At 42.9% G+C, this 24137-nt stretch overlaps 1 protein-coding gene across 3 annotated transcripts in view; it reads right to left on the reverse strand.

The window, feature by feature from the left end:
- The window catches only part of CPNE8 (copine 8), a 285766-nt gene that overhangs the window by 86067 nt on the left and 175562 nt on the right, over positions 1 to 24137 (reverse strand). For all 3 annotated transcript variants that reach the window (XM_074942429.1, XM_074942430.1, XM_074942431.1), the window contains exon 14: positions 15168 to 15214. In XM_074942429.1, coding sequence (XP_074798530.1) covers positions 15168 to 15214 — 47 coding nt within the window. The remainder of the gene's footprint in view (positions 1 to 15167; positions 15215 to 24137) is intronic.

Raw genomic sequence — 24137 nt, forward strand, 5'->3', positions numbered from 1 at the left:
CTACATGCTTCTCCAACGGCAGGAGAGCTCTCCTTCTCATGTCCTTGTGCCACAGGGCTGGTGCGAGCTCATCACACAGTCCCATGAATGTGGCTTTCCTCATGCGAAAGTTCTGCAGTCACTGCTCGTCATCCCAAACGGGTATCATGATGTGATCCCACCACTCAGTGCTTGTTTCCCGAGGCCCAAAGTAGTGTTCCACAGTGGTCAGCACCTCTGTGAATGCCACAAGAAATCTCAAGTCGTAGCTGGTAGGCGTGGCGAGACCAATGTTGCACTCCTCTTGCCTTTGTAGTTTAAGGAATAACTCCACTGCCACTTGTGACATGTTGGTCAATGTGAACAGCATTCTTCTCAACAGCTTGGGATTCATTCCTGCAGCCAGAAAGAGGCAGGGCAGGGTGTGCAGTACACAAACCGTTGGAAGATGGCGTCAAATGCGAATGGAAGCACAGGGATTGCTGGGATGCGAAGCAATGCATCATGGGGCATTGGGACAGGACCCAGGATGCCCTGCGACCCCTTCTGCCTTCCCACAAGTCTTAGCGGCAAAAGAGAAAGAGGTGCTCTGTGGGATAGCTGCCTAGAGTACACCGCTCTGAATAGCGCCGCAAGCGCAGGTATTACGCAGGCAGCTGTCAGTGTGAACACACAAAAGCGGTTTTCCTTCAGTGCTCTCTGAGCAGCGCTGTAAGAAGAAGCTACTCACCTTGTGCAGTAACGATGGTTCTTCGAGATGTGTGTCCCTGTGGGTGCTCCACTCTAGGTGTCGGTGTGTCCCTGCGCCGAAGATTTCTCGCAGCAGTACTCGGTCGGGGGAAGGGCGCGCACAGGAGTCATCTCGTGCAGCTGTTGGCACCTCCTGCAACACACACTCCCCCGACCGTCCCTTCTCTACCGCAGAGCTTGGCTGTGTGAACTCCGAAGTAGAGGGGAGGAGGGTGGGTAGTGGAGCACCCACAGGGACACACATCTCAAAGAACCATCGTTACTGCACAAGGTGAGTAACAACTTCTTCTTCGAGTGGCATCCCTGTGGGTGCTCCACTCTAGGTGCTTGTAGAGCAGTACCCCACCAGGGGTGGTAGGGGTTCGGAGTTATGTATAAATGTGTGATGAGAGCACTGTAAGGCCAATGATAGAGTCTGAGACAAGGCCTTGGGTGATAGTGTAATGCTTTGCAAAAGTGTGCTCCGATGTCCAGGTTGCAGCTCTACAAATATTTATTAAGGGGACATTGTTCAAGAATGCAATCTATGTCACCATGGCTCGCGTTGAGTGGGATCTGATGCCAAGGGGGGTTCTTTGTGATGCAGATGGTAGCAAGTTTGAATACAGGTAGAGACCCATTTGGAGAGTCCCTGAGTCGATACTGTAGAGCCCTTGGAGCGCTCTGCTGTAGAGACGAATAGTCTTGGTGACTTGCAGAATGGTTTAGTTCTGTCCAAGTAGAAGGTTACAGCCCATCTGTCATCTAGCATGTGCAACTTTGCTTCTCGAGAGTCGTTATGTGGCTTGGGATAGAAGGCAGGTAAGTGTATGGTTTGGTTAATATGAAAATTTGTAGCCACTTTGGGGAAGAATTTTGGGTGAGGACGTAACATAATTTTGTCTTTGGTAAATACAGTGTACAATGGTTCAGCTATCAATGCTCCGATTTCACTGAACTCTGTTTCCTTCAGTTCTAGTAGGTAGTCTAGGATCATAGGAGAGGCGCCTTGGTTGCATCCAGCTGTTTTTGCTGACACCAAAGGGAAAATCTTCTCCACTTGTGGTGGTAAGTATTTCTAGTGGTGAGGCGACGGCTATTTAGTAATACCTGTTTTAATTTCTCTGAACAGTTCAATTCCCCATGTTGGATCCAGAGAGGACCCACGCTTTGAGATGGAGTTTCGCTGGGTCTGGATGGAGCGTCAGGCCCTTGTTCTGGGAGAGGAGATCCGTCTGGAAAGGCAGCAGTTGTGGGGCACAGACTGCTAGACATGAGGGGTACGGAAACCAAGTCTGTCTGGGCCATGTGGGGACAATGAGAATGATGTATGCTTTGTTGAGTTGTATCTTGCGGATGACCCGTGGGATCAGTGGTGTCAGCGGGAAGGTGTACATGAGGGACATGTTCCACAGGAAGAGGAAGGCATCCCCTAACAACCCCGGTGCCAGGCCTGCCCTGGAGCAAAATAGTGGACATTTGTGATTTGTTGCTGAGGTGAAAAGGTCGATTACTGGGTGACCCCATTTTTGGAATATTGTGTCGAGAACACTGCCATGGATTTCCCACTCATGTTCCTTTGAGAAGTGTCTGCTGAGGTTGTCGGCTGTTTTGGCACCCTGGTAGGTATGATGCTGTGATGTTTATATTGTTGTGGATACAGAAGTTCCATAAATTCATGGCTTCTACGCATAGCAAGTGAGACTTGGCTCCTCCTTGGCGATTGATGTAAAACATGCACACCACATTGTCGGTGAGAATAGAGACTGAGGTTTCTTGTATGAGGGGGAGGAAGTGTCAGCATGCATTGTGTACCACGCGGAGTTCCAGGAGATTGATATGTAGTCGGGTTTCTGTCGCAGACCATTTGCCTTGTACATTGTAGTGACCCAAGTGAGCGCCCCAAGCTATCAGGGAGGCATCTGTCATAATAGTCACTGATAGGGGGTCCTGTTGAAAGGGAATCCCGGAGTATACATTCCCTGGCTTTGTCCACCATTGTAGGGAGAGGATAACCCTTGGTGGTAGTGTCACACATCTGTTGAGAGAGTGTTTGCTAGGTGCATAGACCATGCCCAACCTGTGCTGCAGACAGTGCATATGGAGTCTGGCATACTTTACTATGAAAGTCGTAGCTGCCATATGTCCCAGAATCTGAAGGCATGTCATCACTCAAGTTTGTGGGCTGATGGTCACCGTGGAAATAAGACTGGTCAATGTAGTGAATCTGTGGTTTGGCAATATTGCCTTAGCTTGTATGGAGTCTAGGTCGGCTCCGATAAACTCCAATTGCTGGGTTGGTTCCAGGGTAGATTTCTTTTAGTTTATCTGTAGACCTAGCTGGTGAAACAGGTCTATTGTGGTTGCGTACGAGTTTTCAGAGATCTAAGATTGGTCTCCATCCCCCTCCTTTCTTCTCTGTCAGGAAAGATTTGGAATAAAAACCCCTCCCTTGGTATTCATGTGGTACTGGTTCTACAGCACCCAGCAGTGGGAGGTGGTCTATTTCCTGTTGCAGAAGGTGCTCTTGAGAGGGGTCCCTGAAGAGGGATGGGGAAGGGGGGAGTGTAGGGGGGATAGCTGTGAAAGGAATGGTGTAGCCAGATTGTATGATCTCCAAAACCCATTGATCTGTGGTTATCACAGCCCAGGCATGGTAAAATGGGTGTAGGCAGTGAGCAAAATTGTGGGATGGGGTATCTATTAGCGCTAGAGGTGTGGGGAGGTCGTGCATACCGTTGACCAAGTCTTCAAAATTGTGGCTTAGATGTAGATGGATGAGGCCTGGTTCTGTGGAGCTCGTCGTCTCTGAGCCCGTTGTTTGGGTCTGTTCTGAGTGAAGTATGATGGTTGTTGATGGTTAAACGAGGTGTCTTGTGACCTCTGGTATGGTGTAAAGCAAGGGTTTTTGTTAGGCGGTGGGTGTATGCCTAGTGTATGCAGCATCGCTTGGGAGGCCTTCATGGTATGGAGGACGTCGTCTGTTTGAGACAAGAATAGTTTATCCCTATTGAAGGGGAGGTCCTCCACTTTTAGCTGTAGTTCTTTCGGAATTCCCGAAGCCTGCAACCACGATGTTCTTCTCATAAACACAGCTATTGCGATTGTTCGGGCAGCTGTGTCCGCTACATCCATTGAGGCTTGCAGCGCTGTGTGGGCTATTAACTGACCCTCATTGATAATGGTGTTGAGTTGAGGACGTTTATGCTCAGGGAGGTCCTCCACAAGCTCTTGTATTTTACTATAGTTAGAGTAGTCATAATTTGCTAGTAGAGCAGAATAGTTGGCAACTCTAAGCAGAAGGGTGGCTAACGAGTAAACTTTTTGCCCAAAGAGGTCCAGTCTCTTGTGTTCTTTATCTTGCAGTGAGGAGCGGAAATGAGGCTGTTTACTAAGCTGACTAGCAACCTCTACTACCAGAGAACAGGCTTGAGGGTGTGAAAACAAAAATTCCATGACCTGAAAATTCCATGAAGTATTTTCTGTCAGCCCTTTTGTTGGTGGGTGGTGCCGATGCCGGTGTTTGCCATATTACTCCACATGCTCCATTATAGCCTCATCCATGGGGAGGGCAATCTTGGTCGATGATGCTGGCTGTAAGATTTTTAACAACTTATGTTGGTTCTCCTGCACCTTATGTAAGGCAATTTCTTGGCTGTTTGCTACTCTTTTGAAGAGTTCTTGGAACTGTTTCAGGTCATCTGGTGTCGTAGCGGTAACGGGGTCACCGCTTTGTCTGGTGCAGAAGATGAGTGTGGAGCAGGTGGTGAATCACCCAGGTCTGCCTGAGATAGTATCTCTTCCTCTTCTATCTTTGTCTTGGGGGGGGAGGGGTCAGAGGTTTCTCTGTGTGGTAATGATGGGTATACTCTGGAACCTCTTTTGGCTGGGGAAGGGGGGCCAGAATAGGGGTTCTGGAATGTGGGCCAAGGACCCCATTGTGGCCATTGCATGGGGTAAGGTGGTAATGGGTAAGAACAGTGCTGTGCATACCCGGGCTGTGAATGCTCGGTGGGGTGAGGCTCAGGCTTCACAACACTCCATGCAGGTCTCATCTGTGTTGGGGATGAACGTTGAGAGGAGAAGCCATTGTCCTGCATGTCTCCTTCCTCACCACTATGCATGGAGAGTGGTGCAGGAGATGAAGGATGGTACCGTGCTATGTAGCTCGGGGAGTGTTCAGTGCTGAGCAGTGGTGACTGCGGTGCCGAAGAAACTGCTATGTCAGCAGGACGCAGGAGTTGTGCTGGTCCCGCCTTGGGGTTGCGGTCAACCGTTGGACCGCTGCTGGTGCTGGATTTGGCTTATTAGGCGGCAGAAAGTCTTGGGTTGGTGCCGGTGGCGGCAGCATTGATTGCGGTGTTGCTGCCTGTGCCACGCTCTGCACCGGGATACTCGGTGCCATGGAGGAGACTCGACATCTCAACTCTGGTGCCGTGTGCTGGGGCTCAGCAGGGGTCCGCTGAGGGATGCTGCCGGAGGAGCCCGGTGCCTCATAAGTGCTCACTCTGAATGAGTGGAGCACTGAGGGTAATGACCTCGCTGGGAAAACTCTCTTTTTCTGAGAGACCCTTGCTGGAGAGGTCAAGGCTTGCTTCCTGACAGTTTTGGAAGTCGGAGCCTTATCAGAGCTCAGGGATCTCTGTTTATGAGACTCCCCGGAGGACGTCTCTTGCAGAGGTTGGAGGGATTTCTCCAGCAGAAGCATTTTCAAGCAGAAATCCCTGTCACATCTTGCTCTTGTTGTTAAGCTGGTGCAATGTATGCATTTCAGGGAGATGAGTTTCTCCCAGACAGCGAATGCAGGATGTGTGGCCTTCAGAGACCGGCATCGGTTCACAGCAGGAGTCACATTTTTTAAATCCTGTTGAGCCCAGCACGACTGTTTCTCTAAGAGAAACTAACTAAACTATGTAACTATGTATAGACTAAGACTAACTAAACAATGTAACTCAGTATAGACTAAAAAGAAGTTACTATGTAACTAACTTTTTTTTTTTACATATATAGAAAGTATCAAAGAGAGCACTGCTGTGGAGCTCTGTCTGCAGCCGAGGCCGGTTGAGAAAGAACTGAGGGACGGTCGGGGGAGCGTGTGCTGCAGGAGGTGCCAACAGCTGCATGAGATGACTCCTGTGCATGCCTTCCCCCGACCGAGTACTGCTGCGAGAAATCTCCGATCTCCGGAGATGCACCGGGATGCACCGACACAGGGATGCACCGACACCTAGAGTGGAGCACCCACAGGGACACCATTCGAAGAAGAACTGCCAGTGCTGTAACTTTGCCAGTGTAGACGTGCCCTTACAAAGGTTTTCTGATACTGTTTCACATGACCTTCTCATAAACAAACCAGATAAATATAGCCTAGATGAACTTACTATAAGGTGGGTGCACAACTGGCTGGAAAACCATAGTACAACAGTAGTTATCAATGGTTCACAATCAAGCTAGAAGGGCATATCGAGTGGGGTCCTGCAGGGATTTGTCTTGGGTCTGGTTCTATTCAATATCTTCATAAATTATTTGGATAATGGTATATGGAGCACACTTATAAAGTTTGTGGATGATAGCAGCTGAGAGGGGTTGCAAGAGCTTTGGAAGGTAGAATTAGACATCGGAATGATCTTGACAAACTGGAGAAACTATCTGAATTAAATAGGCTGAAATTCAATAAGAACACATGCAAAGAGAGGGAGAGAAGGTGATCCCTCTGCTGAACGAACAAGGTGTGTGTACTAATATTGGGGTGAGTGAGTTTGTTTGGCTGTGTGTGTCTCTCTCTCTTTTCAGGTTATTTAAAGTTACAGGGTCAGTTGGGATTGTGTGTTTGGGGACTGTTTGAGCCTTTGTTCCCTGGATTATCCTTGATCATCTTTGATCAGCCTCAATCAGCCTTGTGATCACACTCCCCCTGAGTGATTAATGAGGGGGTAGGGCTGACCTAGGAGAGAAAGCCTTAAAAGCCAGAGGCTAAGCAACCAAGGGAAGCTAGCGAATAGGGGACTGCTAACAGGGATATTGAGTGGGAGTTTGTAAGAGGGAGTCATAATATAATCGCTATGGTTAGTAAGAGTCAGTGCCAACACTGTTCCTGTCTCCTCCATCTGTACCTGGATCCAGACAGAGAACCTGGCCATGGATGCCTCTACCTAGATCCTGGTATGGATCTGCAGAGATTGTGGCTGGCATTTCCCATTTTCAGAAAGACAGTCTGGGGGGGGGACTCTCCAGTGTGAAAGGTGTATGCTGGTGAAATCTCTCAGGAAGCAGGTGGGAGAGCTACAGGAGGAGGTGGCTACGCTGAGGAGCATCTGTGCCCATGAGGAATTCATTGGGAGTATTCATATGGAGATGTTTAAGGCTAAGGAAGCTATCCAGCTAGAGAGGACTGCTGTCATGCCACTGGGTGAGGAGGATATGGCTCAGTCACAGGGAGGACAGTGGCTGCTGGTTACTTCTGGCAGCAAGCAGTGCTCCACCCCTATTCCCAACCCACCCATCACAGTGATGAAGAACCGTTATGATGCCCAGCAACGAGCAATAAGGAATCACCCATAAAGGTGGAGAAGGAGAAACCATGTACCTCCAAGGCTGGGAAGATCACAGCCACCACTCCCACGAGGAAACATAGGTAGCAGTGGTTGGTTACTTTCTTCTGAGGGGGACAGAGACACCCATCTGTCAGCCTGACAAGGCATCTTGGGAGGTATGCTGCCTGCCAGGGGCCCGTATAGGAGACTTTACAAAGGGATTGTCAAGGATCATCCAGCCCTCTGACTACTACCCCATTGTACTCATCCATGTGGGCACTAAATGATACTGCAAGGTATGACCCTGAGCCTATCAGAAGCGAATACAGGGCTTTGAGAGTAAGGGTGAAGGAGCTGGGGGTGCAAGTGTTGTTCTCTTCAATCCTTCTGGTCAAGGGTAGGGAGAGAGAGATGCACCCTGGTGATGAATGCCTGGCTGTGAGGATGGTTTTGATAGGAGGGCTTTGGCTTCCTTGACTACAGGATGCTGTTCCGGGAACTAGGACTGCTAAGCAGAGATGGTGTCCACCTATCGAGGAAGGAGAAGAGCATGTCTGGATACAGACTAGCTAATCTAGTTAGGAGAGCTTTAAACTGTTTGATGGAGGCTGGTGAAAAAAGAACATAGGAGACCTGGGAGAAGCATGGGCTGTTGTAGCAGGGATATGACAAGAGAAAACGTGGGGGGGGGGGGAGGAGGAGAGGAAATCAAATCAGTATCTTAGATGTCTGTGTACTAGTGCTGTCATTTAATCGCAGTTAACTCATGATTAACTCAAAAAATTAATTGGAAAAAAATTGTGTTTAATCACTGTTTTAAATCACATTATTAAACAATAATAGAATACCAAGGGAAATTTATTATAAATATTTTTGGATGTTTTTCTACATTTTTAATAGGGCTGTCAAGCAATTTAAAAAATTAATCGCAATTAATCGCACTGTTAAGCAACAATAGAATACCATTTATTTTAAATATTTTTGGATGTTTACTACATTTTCAAATATATTAATTTCAATTACAACACAGAATACAAAGTGTACAGTGTTCACTTTACATTTATTTTTGATTACAAATATTTGCACTATAAAACACAAAAAATGTATTTTTCAATTCATCTCATATAAGTATTGTAGTGCAATCTCTTTATCATGAAAATTGAACTTACAAATGTACAAGAAAACTGCATTCAAAAATAAAACAATGTAAAACTTCAGAGCCTAAAAGTCTACTCAGTCCTACTTCTTGTTCAGCCAATCGCTAAGACAAATAAGTTTGTTTATATTTACAAGAAATAATGCTGCCAGATTCTTATTACAATGTCACCTGAAAGTGAGAACAGGCAGTCGCCTGGCACTTTTGTAGCCGGTGTTGCTAAGTATTTACATGCCAGATATGCTAAACATTCGTATGCTCCTTCAAGCTTTGGCCACCATTCCAGAGGACATGCTCATTAAAAAAAAATAATGCATGAATTAAATTTGTGACTGAACTACTTGAGGGAGAATTGTATGTCTCCTGCTTTGTGTTTTACCCACATTGTGCCATATATTTCATATTATAGTAATCTCGGATGATGACCCAGCACACGTTGTTCGACTTAAGAACATTTTCACTGTAAATTTGACAAAATATAAAGAAGGTACCAATGTGAGATTTCTAAAGATAGCTGCAGCACTCGACCAAAGGTTTAAGAATCTGAAGTGTCTTCCAAAATCTGAGAGGGATGAGATGTGAAAGATGCTGTCAGAAGTCTTAAAACAGCAACACTCCAATGCAAACTACAGAACCCAAACCACTGATGGCATCTGACTCAGATGATGAAAATGAACATACGTTGTCTGCACTGCTTTGAATAGTTATCAAGCAGAACCAGTCATCAGCATGAACGCATGTCCTCTGGAATGGTGGTCAAAGCATGAAGTGACATATGAATGTTTAGCACATCTGGCATGTAAATATCTTGCGACACCAGCTACAACAGTGCCATGTGAAAGCCTGTTCTCACTTTCAGGTGACATTGTAAACAAGAAGTGGGCAGCATTATCTCCCACAAATATAAATAAACTTTTTTGTTTGAGAGATTGGCTGAACAAGAAGTAGGTCTCAGTGGATTTGTAGGCTCTGAAGTTTTACATGAGTTTTTTTTAGTGCAGTTATGTAACAAAGAAGTCTACATTTTTAAGCTGCACTTTGACGATAAAGAGATTGCACAACAGAACTTGTATGAGGTGAAAAATACTATTTCTTTTGTTTATCTTTTTTACAGTGCAAATTTTTGTAATAAAAATTATAATAAAGTGAGCACAGTACACTTTGTATTCCGTTTTGTAATTGAAATCAATATATTTAAAAGGTAGAAAACATCCAAAATATTTAAATAAATGATATTCTATTATTTAACAGCACAATTAATCACAATTAATTTTTTTAATCGCTTGACAGCCCTACTGTGTACTATGGGGAATAAGCAGGAAGAACTTGAAATGCTAGTTAATAAACACAACTATGACATAGTTGGCATCACAGAGACTTGATGGGATAATTTGCAGGACTGGAATATTGGTAGAGAAGGGTACAGCTTGCTCAGGAAGGACAGGCATGGAAAAATGGGAGGACACGTTGCCTTATATATTACAAATGAATACACTTGGACTGAGGTTAAGATGGAAATAGGAGACAGACTTGTTGAAAGACTGTCTGTAAGGACAAAGGGATAAAAAACAAGGGTGACGTCATGGTAGGGGCCTACTACAGACCACCTACCAGGAAAAAGAGGTGATGAGGCTTTTTTTAAACAACTAACAAAATCATCCAAATCACAGGACTTGGTGGTGATGGGGGACTTCAACTACTCACACATCTGTTGGGGAAATAATACAGACAGGCACAGATTATCCACCAAGTTCTCAGAATGTATTGAAGACAATTTTTTAGTTCAGAAGGCAGAGAAAACTACTAGGGGAGAGTCTGTTCAAGATTTGATTTTGACAAATAGGGAGGAACTGGTTGAGAATTTGAAAGTGGAAGGCAACTTAAGTGAAAGTAATCATGAAATGATACAGTTCATTATTCTAGGGAATGGTAGGGGGGAAAACAGCACAATATAGATAATGGATTTCAAGAAGGCAGACTTTAGCAAACTCAGGGAGTTGGTAGGTAAGATCCCATGGGAAGTAAGTTTAAGGGGAAAAACAGTTCAAGAGAGCTAGCAGTTTTTCAGAGAGACATTGTTAATGGCACAAGAACAAACTATCCCACTACAGAAGAAAGATAGGAAGTATGGCAAGAGACCAATCTGGCTAACCCAGAACATCTTCAATTATCTGAAGCTCAAAAAAGAGTCCTACAAAAAGTGGAAACTAGGCTTGGTTGGTTAGAGACTTTTGGATCAAGCCTGCACAGAGACATATTGCATTTGTTGTTGTTTGTTGTTTTTAAAAGCTGCATGCGGAAGGGATCTCTTGATACACGGCATAAAAGGTTTTAAAATCATGTTATGAAAAAGTACAAAGATGCCTTGCACGTATTTCTTACTATAAATTTTTCAGCAGCTGAGCGATGGTTCTTCAGAGGAATTGGAGGTTCTGGACACCGACAGCTCCGAAGGGCCGAGTGGATTGGGCCTAATCTGTTTTTGCCCAGACCCAAAACCAGATGTTCTTTTTAGTACAAGTCTTTGGTATCATTTTGTTTTAAAAGCAGGCCTTGGACTTTCTTATTTCGGAGCACATTGGCTTCTTTTTTCACATTGTTTTTACTGACCATGTTAATCTAAAACTTGTGTTTTTAATTCCTGAACTGTTTCTGCAGGCTTCCCTTTAATTAAAACACTTATGTCAATGAGACTAAATAAAGGAGTGTATCTTTTCAAGGGTTCATTCCTTTACAAGACTTCCACCTCTCTTCGTTAAAAAGTAAAAAAAAACAAAACAAGCTTCTTCTCTCTGATCCAGGGGTTAACAAAATAAGGAAAATATAAACTGTCTGTTACTAAAAACCTGGGGTAATTCTGCCTGCTCTATTTTATTGAAACATCCCTGTAAATAAAGGGATGTGTCTTTTCAAGTCAATATAAAGCAGAGCTTTATTTCATTACAAAACTTAATGTAACTAACTTGTGTTTGTTAAAAAGCAGGTAAAAAAGCAGCCGCCTTCTTTCTAATCACAGCTATCAGCTGCAAAAACCTTTGTTTTTTATATTGGGCTTACTAAAAAAACAAAACAAAAAAACAATCAGTGCTAGCCTAAAACCTAGAAAAAAAAACTTTAAAAAATTGTTGGTTACTAAACGAGTATGGTTTTAACTTTTATGAAAACCCCCGTCTAAAAAACATACATGGTGGGAAAAATGCTGGGTGTCTGTTTCTTTAGATAAGAATAAGGCAGATAAAGGGGGGGGAGGAGGAGGTCTTGGGCCTATAAAATTGGGTCAGAAAAATAAACTCTATACCGCCATTGTAAAACAAACAATCTCTGATTAGCCCGATCCAAAGGCGGGGATAACAAGTCTGAAAGTTTCTAAACTGTGCAGCTGCCTCATTTTACAGAAAGACAGGCAAGGTAAAAAATCTCTCTCTTCGATTCAACCATGTGCTCTCAATCTTTCCTCCCTTCTTTCTTTTAATCTACCCTGATACTGAAGGCTTTTTTATTTACTTTTTATCATGTGCTTAGGAAATTTCCTTTTTATTGCTTTTAATGTTTTTTTTAGCCAGCATTTGGCCGTGTGCTTACTAAACAGTTTTTAATATTGTTTAATGCTTTTTTATCATGTGCTTAGTAAATTTCCTTTGTAATCCTGTTTTTATAGCTTTTAATGTAAGGTAAAGATCCTCTCTCTCTATCTTCCCCATGTTCTTTCTTTTAATCTCCCCTGATACTGAATGCTTTTTTATTCACTTTTTTTATCATGTGCTTCCTAAATTTTCTTTTTAAACCTGTTTTTAAATGTTTTTTTAGCCAGTTTTTGGCCATGTCTTTACTCAACAGGTTTTTAATATTGTTTAATGCTTTTTTATTCACCTTTTTATCATGTGCTTACTAAACAGGCTCTGCAACCATGTGCTTTTTATTTTTCCCCTTTTCTAGCCCTGTTTTTTAGGAAAGGTAAAGAGCTCTTTCTCTCTCCAATTGAACCATGTGCTCTCTATTTTTTCCCCTGTTACTGAATGCTTTTTTATTCACTTTTTTATGTGCTTACTAAATTTCCTTTTCTTGCCCTGTTTTTTTAACCTCTCTTTTTTTTTAACCTACCCTGATACTGAATAGTAAGCACATGATAAAAAAGTGAATAAAAAACCACACAGACTTTGCCTTAGTTTTTAATATTGTTTAATGCTTTCTTATTCATTTTTTTACCATGTGCTTACTAAATTTTCTTTTTAAACCTAGCTTTTAATGTTTTTTTAGCCAGTTTTTGGCCATGTGCTTACTAAACAGGTTTTTAATATTATTTAATGCTTTTTATTCATTTTTTTTTATCATGTGCTTACTAAATTTCCTTTTTAATCCTGTTTTTATAGCTTTTAATGTAAAGATAAAGCTCCTCTCTAAATCTTGGGACTACAGGATTGGTTCCACAAGCACATTCTGTGACCTAGCTGTAAAACCACCTCTGATTGGTCCACCAAAAGGAGGGGCTAGCTCCCAGGAGCACTGCCCAAACCAGCTATCATTTCACTACCAACAGTCGGTGAGGTAGGATGTTTCGCTCTGCATGTGTTCAGTAAAACAGATACTCTATTCTTTACCAACAGCTCTCCTTATTCAATCCCCTTTTTTCAATAAACCTTACCCAAACGTGTCTCTCTCTAGTCTCTCAAGGTATCACATTTTCTATTCTTTTACAGCATACCATCATCTCTTTTCTTTAATAATCTGCCCTTTAACAACAGCTCTCCTTACTCAATCACCTTTTTTCAATAAACCTTACCCAAACTTTAAACTGCTCTCAGTGTATCCACGCACAACACTTCCCCCATTCAAAAGTGCACAATTTTTTTTCAAAATGGCCGACGGCGCCAAATCTAGGTTACAATCAGCTTACTATTAACTTGTTTGGATGGGAGATGGAGCAGGTGACAACTGTCAACTACTTGGAAAGCATCATAGACAATGACTGAGGATGTTTGAAAGATATAGATGGTTGTTGTGACGAAGTGGGACTGTTCTTAATGTTTCCTCTGAATATTGTAGTAGTGCCTCAGTTTCCCTTATGCATTTCTTAAGTCTCTAGGTGGTGGGATAAGGGGGTGTAAATGTTGCAGAGCAAAGGGCCAGTGCACATAAATGGCCTACACTCTTGTCTCCTGGCAACTGATGGCCTGGGCCCTTCCCCCCTTCAAGGTGACAGCTAAAGGGTTGGAGAACAAAGGAATCAGGTGACCTCCTGGCCTGGGAAAGGGACAAAGCCCAGAGGAGGAGGGGGTGGAGAGTGAGTCAGTTTGGGGCTTGCTGGGGACAGGGAGTGAAGTGCAGACATGGTTGTCTGGCTCACTGCCCCCAAAATGGACCCGGCTGAGGGGTCCTGTTCTCTGTACCTACAAGCTCTGTTTTAGACCATGTTCCTGTCGTCTAATAAACCTCCGTTTTACTGGCTGGCTGAGAGCCAAGTCTGACTGTGAAGTTGGGGTACAGGACCCTCTGGCTTCCCCAGGAGCCCTGCCTGGGCGGACTCGCTGTGGGAAGCGCACGGAGGGGCAGAGGATGCTGAATGCTCCGAGGTCAGACCCAGGAAGGTGGAAGCTGTGTGAGCTTCTTGCCCTGAAGACAGTCTGCTCACAGAGAGGAGACTTCACCAGAGTCCTGACTGGCTTCGTAGGGAGCAGTTACAGAGCATCACCCAGGGACTCCATGACAGTTGTATAGCAGTAACTGACACTATGTTTTGAGCTCTTCAGAGGCTTTTGTGGAAACTTTATGACATCAAGCTTACCAGAAAGCTGAATATTTATACAAACAGTTACATAATCTTTACTTCATGGCAATAAAATGTGGGGGCTGAAGAAGGCTGAAGAGCAGGGAACTGATGTTTTTGAACATAAGAACGGCCATATTCGGTCAGACTAAAGATCCATTAGCCCAGTATCCTGCTTCTGACAGTGGCCAATGCCAGGTGCCCCAGAGGTAATGAACAGAACAGGTGATCCATTCCCTGTCGCCCACTCCCAGCGTCTGGCAAACAGAGGCTAGGGACACCATTCCTGCCCATTGCAGGTAATAGACATCGATGGAGTTATCCTCCATGAACGTTATCTAATTCATTTTTGAACTCTTTTATAGTCTTGGCCTTCACAACATCCTCTGGCAAGGAGTTCCACAGGTTGACTGTGCATCTTGATTCTGCTTGTCTTCATCAGCTATTTCATGTAAGTGGCAGGAGAAGATTAGCAATGAGGATATTCATGGCTGAACTCAGGAGCCACTTCTCTCAGCACTGGTTTGGTTTTGGAGGCTTTCTTGGATGGAAGAATAACAAATTACATAGCATGTTTACTAAAGAATGCTGCTACATGGTCAGTGATCATGTGGTCACCAAAAGCTTTGGTGGCATGATAAGATCGCCAGTGATGGACATATTGGCCTCCTTGCCTTGAAAATGATGAACATGATGTTTGCAGGCCATCACAATGTTCGCTTTGCTTGTTTATTATATCTCTTCCTCCCAACCCATTGTCTGTCTTGTCTATTTAAACTATAAGCTCTTTGGGGCAGGACCTGTCTCTTACTCTATGTTTGTACATTATAATAATGGGGCTTTGACACAGTTGGGACAACTAAGCATTATAGTGATACAAATAATACACAATAATTGCAAATCTAAGCTGTGTAGAATATAGAAATACATATGTAGTACTAAAGAAAAAATGTTCTGACTCTGGACATAGCATTCAATTTTACAAGAAGCTACTTTTGCTACTCACCATTTGATGCTGTGAAATCAATAGCCACTGTGAAATTGATTTGGGTTCTGTCAAACAAGCAGATAGGAATCTTGTTAATAATACCATTGATAATTGGAAAAAATATGCAAGGGAGGTAACATACCTTTTAATGGACTAATATACATGTTACAATGTATAAGCTTTCTGGTCAAAAGGTATCACTGCAAAATTCAGGTTAAAATCATTGTGCATTATTTTGTCTTTTATACAGTATCATCAATTAAACATCAATTCTTGAGGTTACTACTCTTTGAAACCTAATTTTCTCTTACCTGTAAACTACATTTGTGAAAGAGTCTCTCTTCTCCCTTTAAATATGTAGAAGTGTTATGTAACTGGATGGGTTTTCAGTGGTCCCATCTTGGAGAAACCTGTCCACCTCACCAAAGCTTCAGTTCAAATAATTTACCAATTAATTTTATAGCAATAACTTCATACACGATACACTATATATGACATGCCTGGCTTTCATTTATTTTTGTCCCACCTCCCTCCCTTGGCTTTCCCCTCCCCCCTGCCTTCAAATACCAGACAAATTGGTTGAAACACAACATGTTGGGGAAGAATCAACACGGCTTTTGTAAAGGGTAATCACGCCTAACCAATTATTAGAATTCCTTGAGGATTTTAACAAGCATGTGAACAAAGGGTGTGATCTAGTGGACATGCTGTACTTGGACTTTCACAAAGCCTTTCACAAGGTCCCACACCAAAGTTTTCTACGCAATGTAAGCTGTCATGGGATAAGTGGGAAGGTCCTATCATGGATCGGTAATGGTTAAAAAATAGGAAATGAAGAGTAGGAATAAATGGTCAGTTTTCAGAGAGGAGTGAGGTAGGTAGTGGGGTCCCCAATGATCTATACACGACCAGTGCTGTTCAAGAAATGATCTGGAAAAGGGGGTAAACAGTAACGTGACAAAGTTGGCAGATGATATAAAATTACTCAAGATACTTAATCCCAAAGCTGACTGCAGAGAGTTACAAAGGGACCTCACAAAACAGGGTGACCGGACAACAAAATGGCAGATGAAATTCAGTGTTGATAAGTGCAAAGTAATGCACATTAGAAAACATAATCCCAACTGTACATACAAAGTGATGGGGTCTAAGTTAACTGTAACCATTCAAGAAAGATCTTGGAGTCATCATGGATAGTTCTCTGAAAACATCTGTTCAATGTGCAGCAGCAGTCGGAAAAGCCAATAGAATGTTAGGAGCCATTAGGAAAGGGATAGCTAATAAGACAGAAAATATAATAATGCCCCCATATAAATCTATGGTATACCCACACCTGGAATACAGCATGTAGTTCTGGTTGCCCCATCTCCCAAAGATGTATCAGAATTTGAAAAAGTACAGAGAAGGGCAACAAAAATTGATTAGGGGCCTGGAACGGCTTAATATGAGGAGAATTAAAAAGAAACTATTCAGCTTAGAAAAGAGACGACTAAGGATGGATATGAGAGACGTCTATGAAATTGTGAATGGTGTAAAGAACAAAGTGAATAGGGAACTGTTATTTACCCCTTCCCATAACATGAGAACTAGGGGTCACCAAATGAAATTAATAGAAAGCAGTTTTAAAACAAACATAAGAAAGTATGTCTTCACACAATGTAACGTGAACCTGTGGCACTCATTGCCAGGGGATGTTGTGAAGGCCAAAAGTATAACTGGGTTCAAAAAAGAATTAGATAAGTTCATGGAGGATAGTTCCATCAGCAGCTATTAGCCAAGATGGTGAGGGACACAACCTCATGCTCTAGGTGTCCCTAAATCTCTGCCAGAAGCTGGGACTGGACAACAGGGGATGGATCACTTGTTAATTGTCCTGTTCTGTTAGGTGCTTCAGAGGGAATTGATACAAGCCACTGTCAGAAGGCACTATGCTGGGCAAGATGGACCATTGATCTGACCCTGTATGGCCATTTTTACACTCTTAATGGGTAGGACTGAGGACACAATCTTGGGTCCAAGAGTCAGCTATCACTAAAGTCAGAATTTAAAGTGAGAATTTATTGCCAAGGAACAAATAAAATGGTATGCAAATCAATGTAATACCAGTTATGATCCATTTTGCTAAGACACTGCAGGGACTTCCTCCCCTTCTTAAGGACAAACCATACTTGGAACCTTCAATAAATATAAAAAGGAAATCTCAGGACCGGAACTGCTGTGTTCTAAGAAAATAGTATTCTTAAAGACAGTCAGGAAGCATGGTTCTCTTTCATTTGAGGATTTTGGATTGGCAAAGAAGTAGGGAATGTGACTGTCCTGATCCCAATGGTGTTGAGAATCCACTTTAGGTTTAAAAAGACGGTAACATTTTAAGTGTGGCTTTCACCAGGACAAAGTATAACAGGAAACAAGCAAGACTGAGCAGCCAGCTTACCCACACTATGAGCTAAAGTTCTGACCATAAGGAACACCATTTCAATTTGGAGTTCTACGCTATCCTGAAAAGCATCTATTATTATTCAATAGATTTGTTCTGTGAATTTAGAGACATACTGATGTCAGTGACAGAAGTTTTTTTTTAAAATTTTAGCCCTTTTAACACTAGAACAGCAAAGATTGAGTGAGCAATAGTCTAGTCCCCCTTGTGCACTGACATTTTTTGTTAAGTTCCAACCATCTAGTATACTTACTACTTGAATGTCCTGCAGCAGCTAGAATACTGCCTTGATCTGCTACCATTTCTCCCAGTCTGAAAAAATTGGGGATGGAATAAAAAGTGCTCCATGGCTAGGTGCTTGAATTCTATTGCATAAACGCCAACAATTTGTAGTTATCAGGCACATAATGGCAGATCCTACCTCTCAGAAAAGGCAAGACTTGCGCATACCTGTTGTGTCAGGAATAGTCTTTAGTTCCCTTGGAATACTCATAATTCGTCTGAAATCCATGGAAATCAGTTTATGAAAACCTTTAAAACTTAGACTGGAGCTGGACTTCGCTGAGGAGAGATAAAAGCTGTTGTAGTCTTTCTGAAAGTATCAGAAGCTTTATAATCTTATGAAATGAGGCCTGCTGTTTTGCTTTATCCAGAGTCTCCCCCTAAAGATGCTTGTCTTCTAAGGCAGTGCTACTCAAAGTGGTGGTCCGCAGACCGGCCATCGGCTGCGGGTCTGCGCACACATTGGGAAAAAAAACTGCTGGTCCCTCACATCATATAGCTTGAGAAGCACTGTTCTAAGGGTATGGCCATCAAGCTTCACTTGGCCTACATCATCAGACTGTTAGGACCTCAGGCACATTACCATTTTGCATAGCTTATTGGCTATAAGGAACAAAGATGATGAGAAGCAGTGCAGGCCTGCCAGCTTTAGGGTAATGTACAAGGGAGTCTTCAGGCTATTTTCTTTGTCATGAAAGGGATAGCCAAACAGCATAAGGTCAAGGACACTTACTTCACCTAGAGAAAGAATGAGGAGTACTTGTATCACCTTAGAGACTAACACATTTATTTGAGCATAAGCGTTTGCGAGCTACAGCCCACTTCATCAGATGCATGCAGTGGCAAATACAGTCGGAAGACAGACAGACAGAGAAAACATGAAAAAATGGGGATTGCCATACCAACTCTTATGAAACTAATCGATTAAGGTGGGCTATTATCAGCGGGAGAGAAAAAAAAACCTTTGTAGTGATAATCAGGATGGCCCATTTCAAACAGCTGACAAGAAAATGTGAGTAACCGTAGGGAGAAAAAGAAAAGGAGTACTTGTGGCACCTCAGAAACTAACAAATTTATCTGAGCATAAGCTTTCGTGAGCTACAGCTCACTTCATCGGATGCATACAGTGGAAAATACAGTGGGGAGATTTTATATACACAGAGAACATGAAACAATGGGTGTTACCATACATATTGTAAAGAGAGAGTGATCAGGTAAGGTGAGCTATTACCAGCAGGAGAGTGGGGGTGGGGGGAACACCTTTTGTAGTGATAACCAAGGTGGACCATTTCCAGCAGTTGACAAGAACGTGTGAGGAACAGTGAGGGGGTGGGGGGTAATAAACATGGAGAAATAGTTCTACTCTGTGTAATGACACATCCACTCCCAGTCTTTATTCAAGCCTAATTTAATGGTGTCCAGTTTGCAAATTAATTCCAATTCAGCAGTCTCTCATTGGAGTCTGGTTTTGAAGTTTTTTTGTTGTAATATTGCAATTTTTAGGTCTGTAATTGAGTGTACAGGGAGATTGAAGTGTTCTCCGATTGGTTTTTGAATGTTATAATTCTTGACATCTGATTTGTGTCCATTTATTCTTTTGCGTAGAGAGTGTCTGGTTTGGCCAATGTACATGGCAGAGGGGCATTGCTGGCACATGATGGCATATATCACATTGGCAGATGTGCAGGTGAACGAGCATCTGATAGTGTGGTTGATGTGATTAGGCCCTATGATGGTGTCCCCTGAATAGATATGTGGGCACAGCTGGTAACGGGCTTTGTTGCAAGGATAGGTTCCTGGGTTAGTGTTTTTGTTGTGTTGCTGCTGGTGAGTATTTGCTTCAGGTTGGGGGGCTGTCTGTAAGCAAGGACTGGCCTGTCTCCCAAGATCTGGGAGAGTGATGGGTTGTCCTTCAGGATAGGTTGTAGATCCTTGACGATGCGCTGGAGAGGTTTTAGTTAGGGGCTGAAGGTGATGGCTAGTGGCGTTCTGTTTTCTTTGTTGGGCCTGTCCTGTAACACCAGCCCATGAAAGCTTATGCTCAAATAAATTTATTAGTCTCTAAGGTGCCACAAGCACTCCTCATTCTTTTTGCTGATACAGACTAACACTGCTACCACTCTGAAACCTTTCACCTGGAGAGTTATTCTTGGTGTCCTTGTTGTCTCTGCTGGTAACAGCAGCTGCTGGGCTGCTTTCTCTCTGCCTTTTTTAAAAAAGGCCCTTTGATGTGACACACTATGTGAGGGGAAAGACCAGTCTTTTATAGGTGTTGTGGCTCAGGCACATAAATTCTCATTAGAAACTGACAGGGTCGAATAAAGGAGGAATTTGTCATCCAGCGAAGAGTCAAGCAATTTTTTCTCAGAGTAGAAAAAGCAACCTCTTCCTTGTGCACTCTTTTCTGAGTCTGCCATTCCGAGCTGCCTGGCAGCAGGAGACTGGGCCAGACAGATACTGAGTACAGCAGAGAGGAACAGGAAGAAGTACAGGCGAAAAACAGATAGAAGAAGAAAAAGAGTTGGCATAAGTAGAAAAAACTAAGGACTAAATCTCAACTGGAAAATTAACAAAATCTTTTCAGCCATCAGCCTTCTGGCTAGTCTGTCTGATGGACACAGTTTCTGAAGTGTTCCTCACTGTGGCATCATCTGCTGCATAGCTTTTTAATTGTCCATATGCTGTCCCAGGTAAGAAAAACCCAATTACGAGGATTTGTGGATAATTCCTTGAAAAGGAAATGCAGATTCCTGCCTCCATGGGGGACAATATTTTGCTTTGCCCTGTAGGACCTGAAGGAGTCTTTAACTACCTGATATAGCCATTAGCTGCTGAAAAGCATGAGAAATACTGACTCTGTGCATGCCAATTGATGCCTACCTCCATTAGGATAAAAGGCTTCAAACTCAGCTAACACTAGCTCTCAACTTGGTAAGCTAGAAGCTTCTATCTATATTCTTTAGTTATCTGTTCAGTAGATGGGCTCGAGTTGTCATTGAACTCTGGTGATTCATTGGTTTGTCATGGCTTCTGTGTCCTAATTCTTCTACAAGGGACTCTTGTTGTGGTACTCAGAATTCTGTTGATCACCATATTTGGAAATGGGAAGGAATCTCCCCCCTCCCCAAGCAGCTTGGTCTAGCCGTTGTTTTGTGTGGAGCTTTACCTTTTCCTGCATGTCTCTAAAGGTGTTGTGGCTCATACACATAAACCCCTATTAGAAACTGACAGGGTGGAAGAGAGGAGGAATTTGTCATCCAGCCAAGATTCAAGCAATTCTTCCTCAGAGAAGAAAAAACATGTCTTCTTTGTGCACTCATTTTCATGCAATAATTTTGACTGTGATCAAGCTGGAATAGCTTAAGTTTCGATGCATTGCTTTCCTTGTGTTGTTTCTTGGTTGAAATTTATAGTTGATAAATGTTTTTATGTGGCACAAATAGTTACTTGAAGGTTTAACTGTTTTATCAAAGACAGGCAAAAGATGGGGAACAATGGGTCTATGCTTTGCAGCTGAATGAGTCAAAAAGCAGAACCTTATCATTCAGAATAGATTCCATATGACATATGGACAGGGCCTCATAACCGTGGACAGAGTCTTTTTCCTCAACAAGGGAGGAATGATAGCTTGAAGATCCTCAGCTTGTGAAGGGCACAGTCTCCAAGAAAGTGCTGGATATGGCAGGCTGCTGTTTCCAGTCAACTAAGTAGGTAACTAATGGGATGAGATTTTCTGGCTAAATTAACTTTTGGGGTACTTTAGAGAGAGACAAGGTGGGTGAAGTAATATCTTTTACTGGACTAACTTCTGTTAGAAAGAGACAAGCTTTTGAGTTACATACAGCTCTTCTTCGGATCTGGGAAAGGTAGTGAGAGTGTCACAGCTAAATACACAATCAAGCAGATAGTCTAGCACAGAGGTTCTCAAACTTCATTGCACTGTGACTCCCCCTTCTGACAACAAAAATTACTACATGACCTGAGGAGGTGGGAACTGAAGCCTGAGCCCATCCCAGCTCTGCTGCCCCAGGCGGAGAGGGGGCAAAGCTGAAGCCCAAGGGCTTTGGCCCTGGGCAGGAGGCATGTAACCTTAGCCCTACCTCCTTCCCAGGGCTGAAGCCCAAGGGCAGTGGGGCTCGGGCTTTGGCCTCGGCCTCAGCCCTAGGCCCCAGCAAGTTTAACACAAGCCTTGGCAACCCCATTAAATGGGGTCCTGACCCACTTTGGGGTTCCAACCCAGTTTGAGAACCCCTGGTTTAGCATTAGTAGTTAGCACATATTCTAAGGGACCATTCAAGGTGAAGTGGCCCATTAACACCTCTGTAGTCATAGAACAAAAAAGTTAGTGTGTTACAGATTGTTGGCATAAGCCATAAATCCAGTGTCTTTATTAAGACTATGAATTTTAGTGTCTAGCTAAGTTATGAATTTAAGCTCCAAGGCTTGTATTTTGAAAGTGTTGTGCAGGTTTCCTTTGAGGATGAGGATTGAGAGATCAGATATAATGTGATCGCTTTGTGAAAAGTGTTCACCAACAGATGATATAGTATTTTTGTCTTATCATTTTCCTGTTTGAGTTCATTTGAGAGCACAGTGATTGCCTCGTTTCACCCACATAGTTGTTATTGGGGCATTTAGGCTTTCTACACTAGTACTTTTGTCGCTAAAACTTTTGTTGTTCACGGGTGTGAAAAAAAAGAACAACATGCACCTGACTGACAAAAGCGCCGGTGCGGACAGCAGCATGTGGGTGGGAGATGCTTTCCCGCCGACATAGCTATCGCCACCCAATGGGGGTAGTTTAATTATGCCAGTGGGAGAGAGCTCTCCCCCGGCATAGAATGGCTACACGGGAGACCTTACAGCAGCACAGCTGCAGTGGTATAGCTGTGCTGCTGTAAGGTCAGTAGTGTAGACACAGTCATGGGTAGGACCCATAGATCTTGAAAGGTGTGTTGTGGGAGCTGATCATTGTAGCAATGGAGATATGTCTGCAGGTTTTGCATCTGTTGTTTTGTCAGGGTCTGGTGCCACTTAGATTTGGTGTATCCTGGTCTGTGCAGAGCTTGCTTCTGGTGATGAGCTTGGAGAGGTTGGGCAGTTGTTTGAATGTAATTTATATTACATGATTTCATAAAATTGCAGCCCTCTGTTTTTAACCCAAGCAGAAGAACAAGGAATGTAGGCCACACTTACAGGATGGGGAATTCTATCCAGCAAAGCAGTGACTCTGAAAAAGAATTAGGAGTCATGAGTGGATAATCAGCTGAACATGAGCTCCCAGTGTGATGCTGTGACCAAAAGGGCTAATGTATATTGAGATACATAAACAGAGGAATGTTAAGTAGGAGTAGAGAAGCGATTTTACCTCTGTATTTGGCAGTGGTGTGACTGCTGCTGGAATACTGTGTTCACGTCTGGTGCCCAGAATTCAAGAAAGTTGTTGATAAATTAGAGAAGGTTCAGAGAAGAGCCACAAGAATGATTAAAGGATTAGAAAACATGTCTCAGAGTGATAGATTCAAAGAGCTCAATCTATTTAGTTTAACAAAGAGAAGATTATGGGGCAACTTGATTACAGTATTCAAGTATCTACATGGGGAACAAATATTTAAAATTGGCTCTTCAATCTAGCAGAGATAGGTATGGCTGGAAGTTGAAGCTAGACTTCAGACTGGAAATAAGGCATAAATTTTAAACGGTGAGAGTGATTAGTCACAGAAACAATTTACCAAGGGTCATGGTGGATACTCCATCTCTGACAAATTTTAAATCAAGATTGGATGTTCTTCTAAAAGATATGCTCTAGGAATTATTTTGGGGATGTACTTTAGCCTGTATTATACAGGAGGTCAGACCAGATGAACACAATGACCCTTCTGGCCATGGAATCAATGAAGAGCGTTTGTGTGTGTCAATTTCATACCTATAGTAACTGTGATATAAAATAAGACCAAAGCAAACACTTATCTTTATGAGTTATCCTTTCATTTTAATCTATGCTTGTTTCAGAGTTATTTCTATAGAGAAAGTAATAAGCAGTAAAACCAATAACTTTCTCCCCCCACTGCCGCAACCAAAAAACCACAAAAACTATGGACAATCCTAGTAGTTTAGCCATATTAAATTTGCTTAAGTATTCCTTGAACAGAAAATAGGTATGGAAGCTTCTACCCAACATTCACTTGCAAAGAACACTGGAGTCAGTGAAGGAAATTTTTCAAAGATAAGAATTCAGTTGCAAACATGCATACCCCTGTGTGAAGGGT

Source organism: Natator depressus, chromosome 1 (genome assembly GCF_965152275.1).
Source record: "Natator depressus isolate rNatDep1 chromosome 1, rNatDep2.hap1, whole genome shotgun sequence".
NCBI classification, from domain to species: Eukaryota; Metazoa; Chordata; order Testudines; family Cheloniidae; genus Natator; species Natator depressus.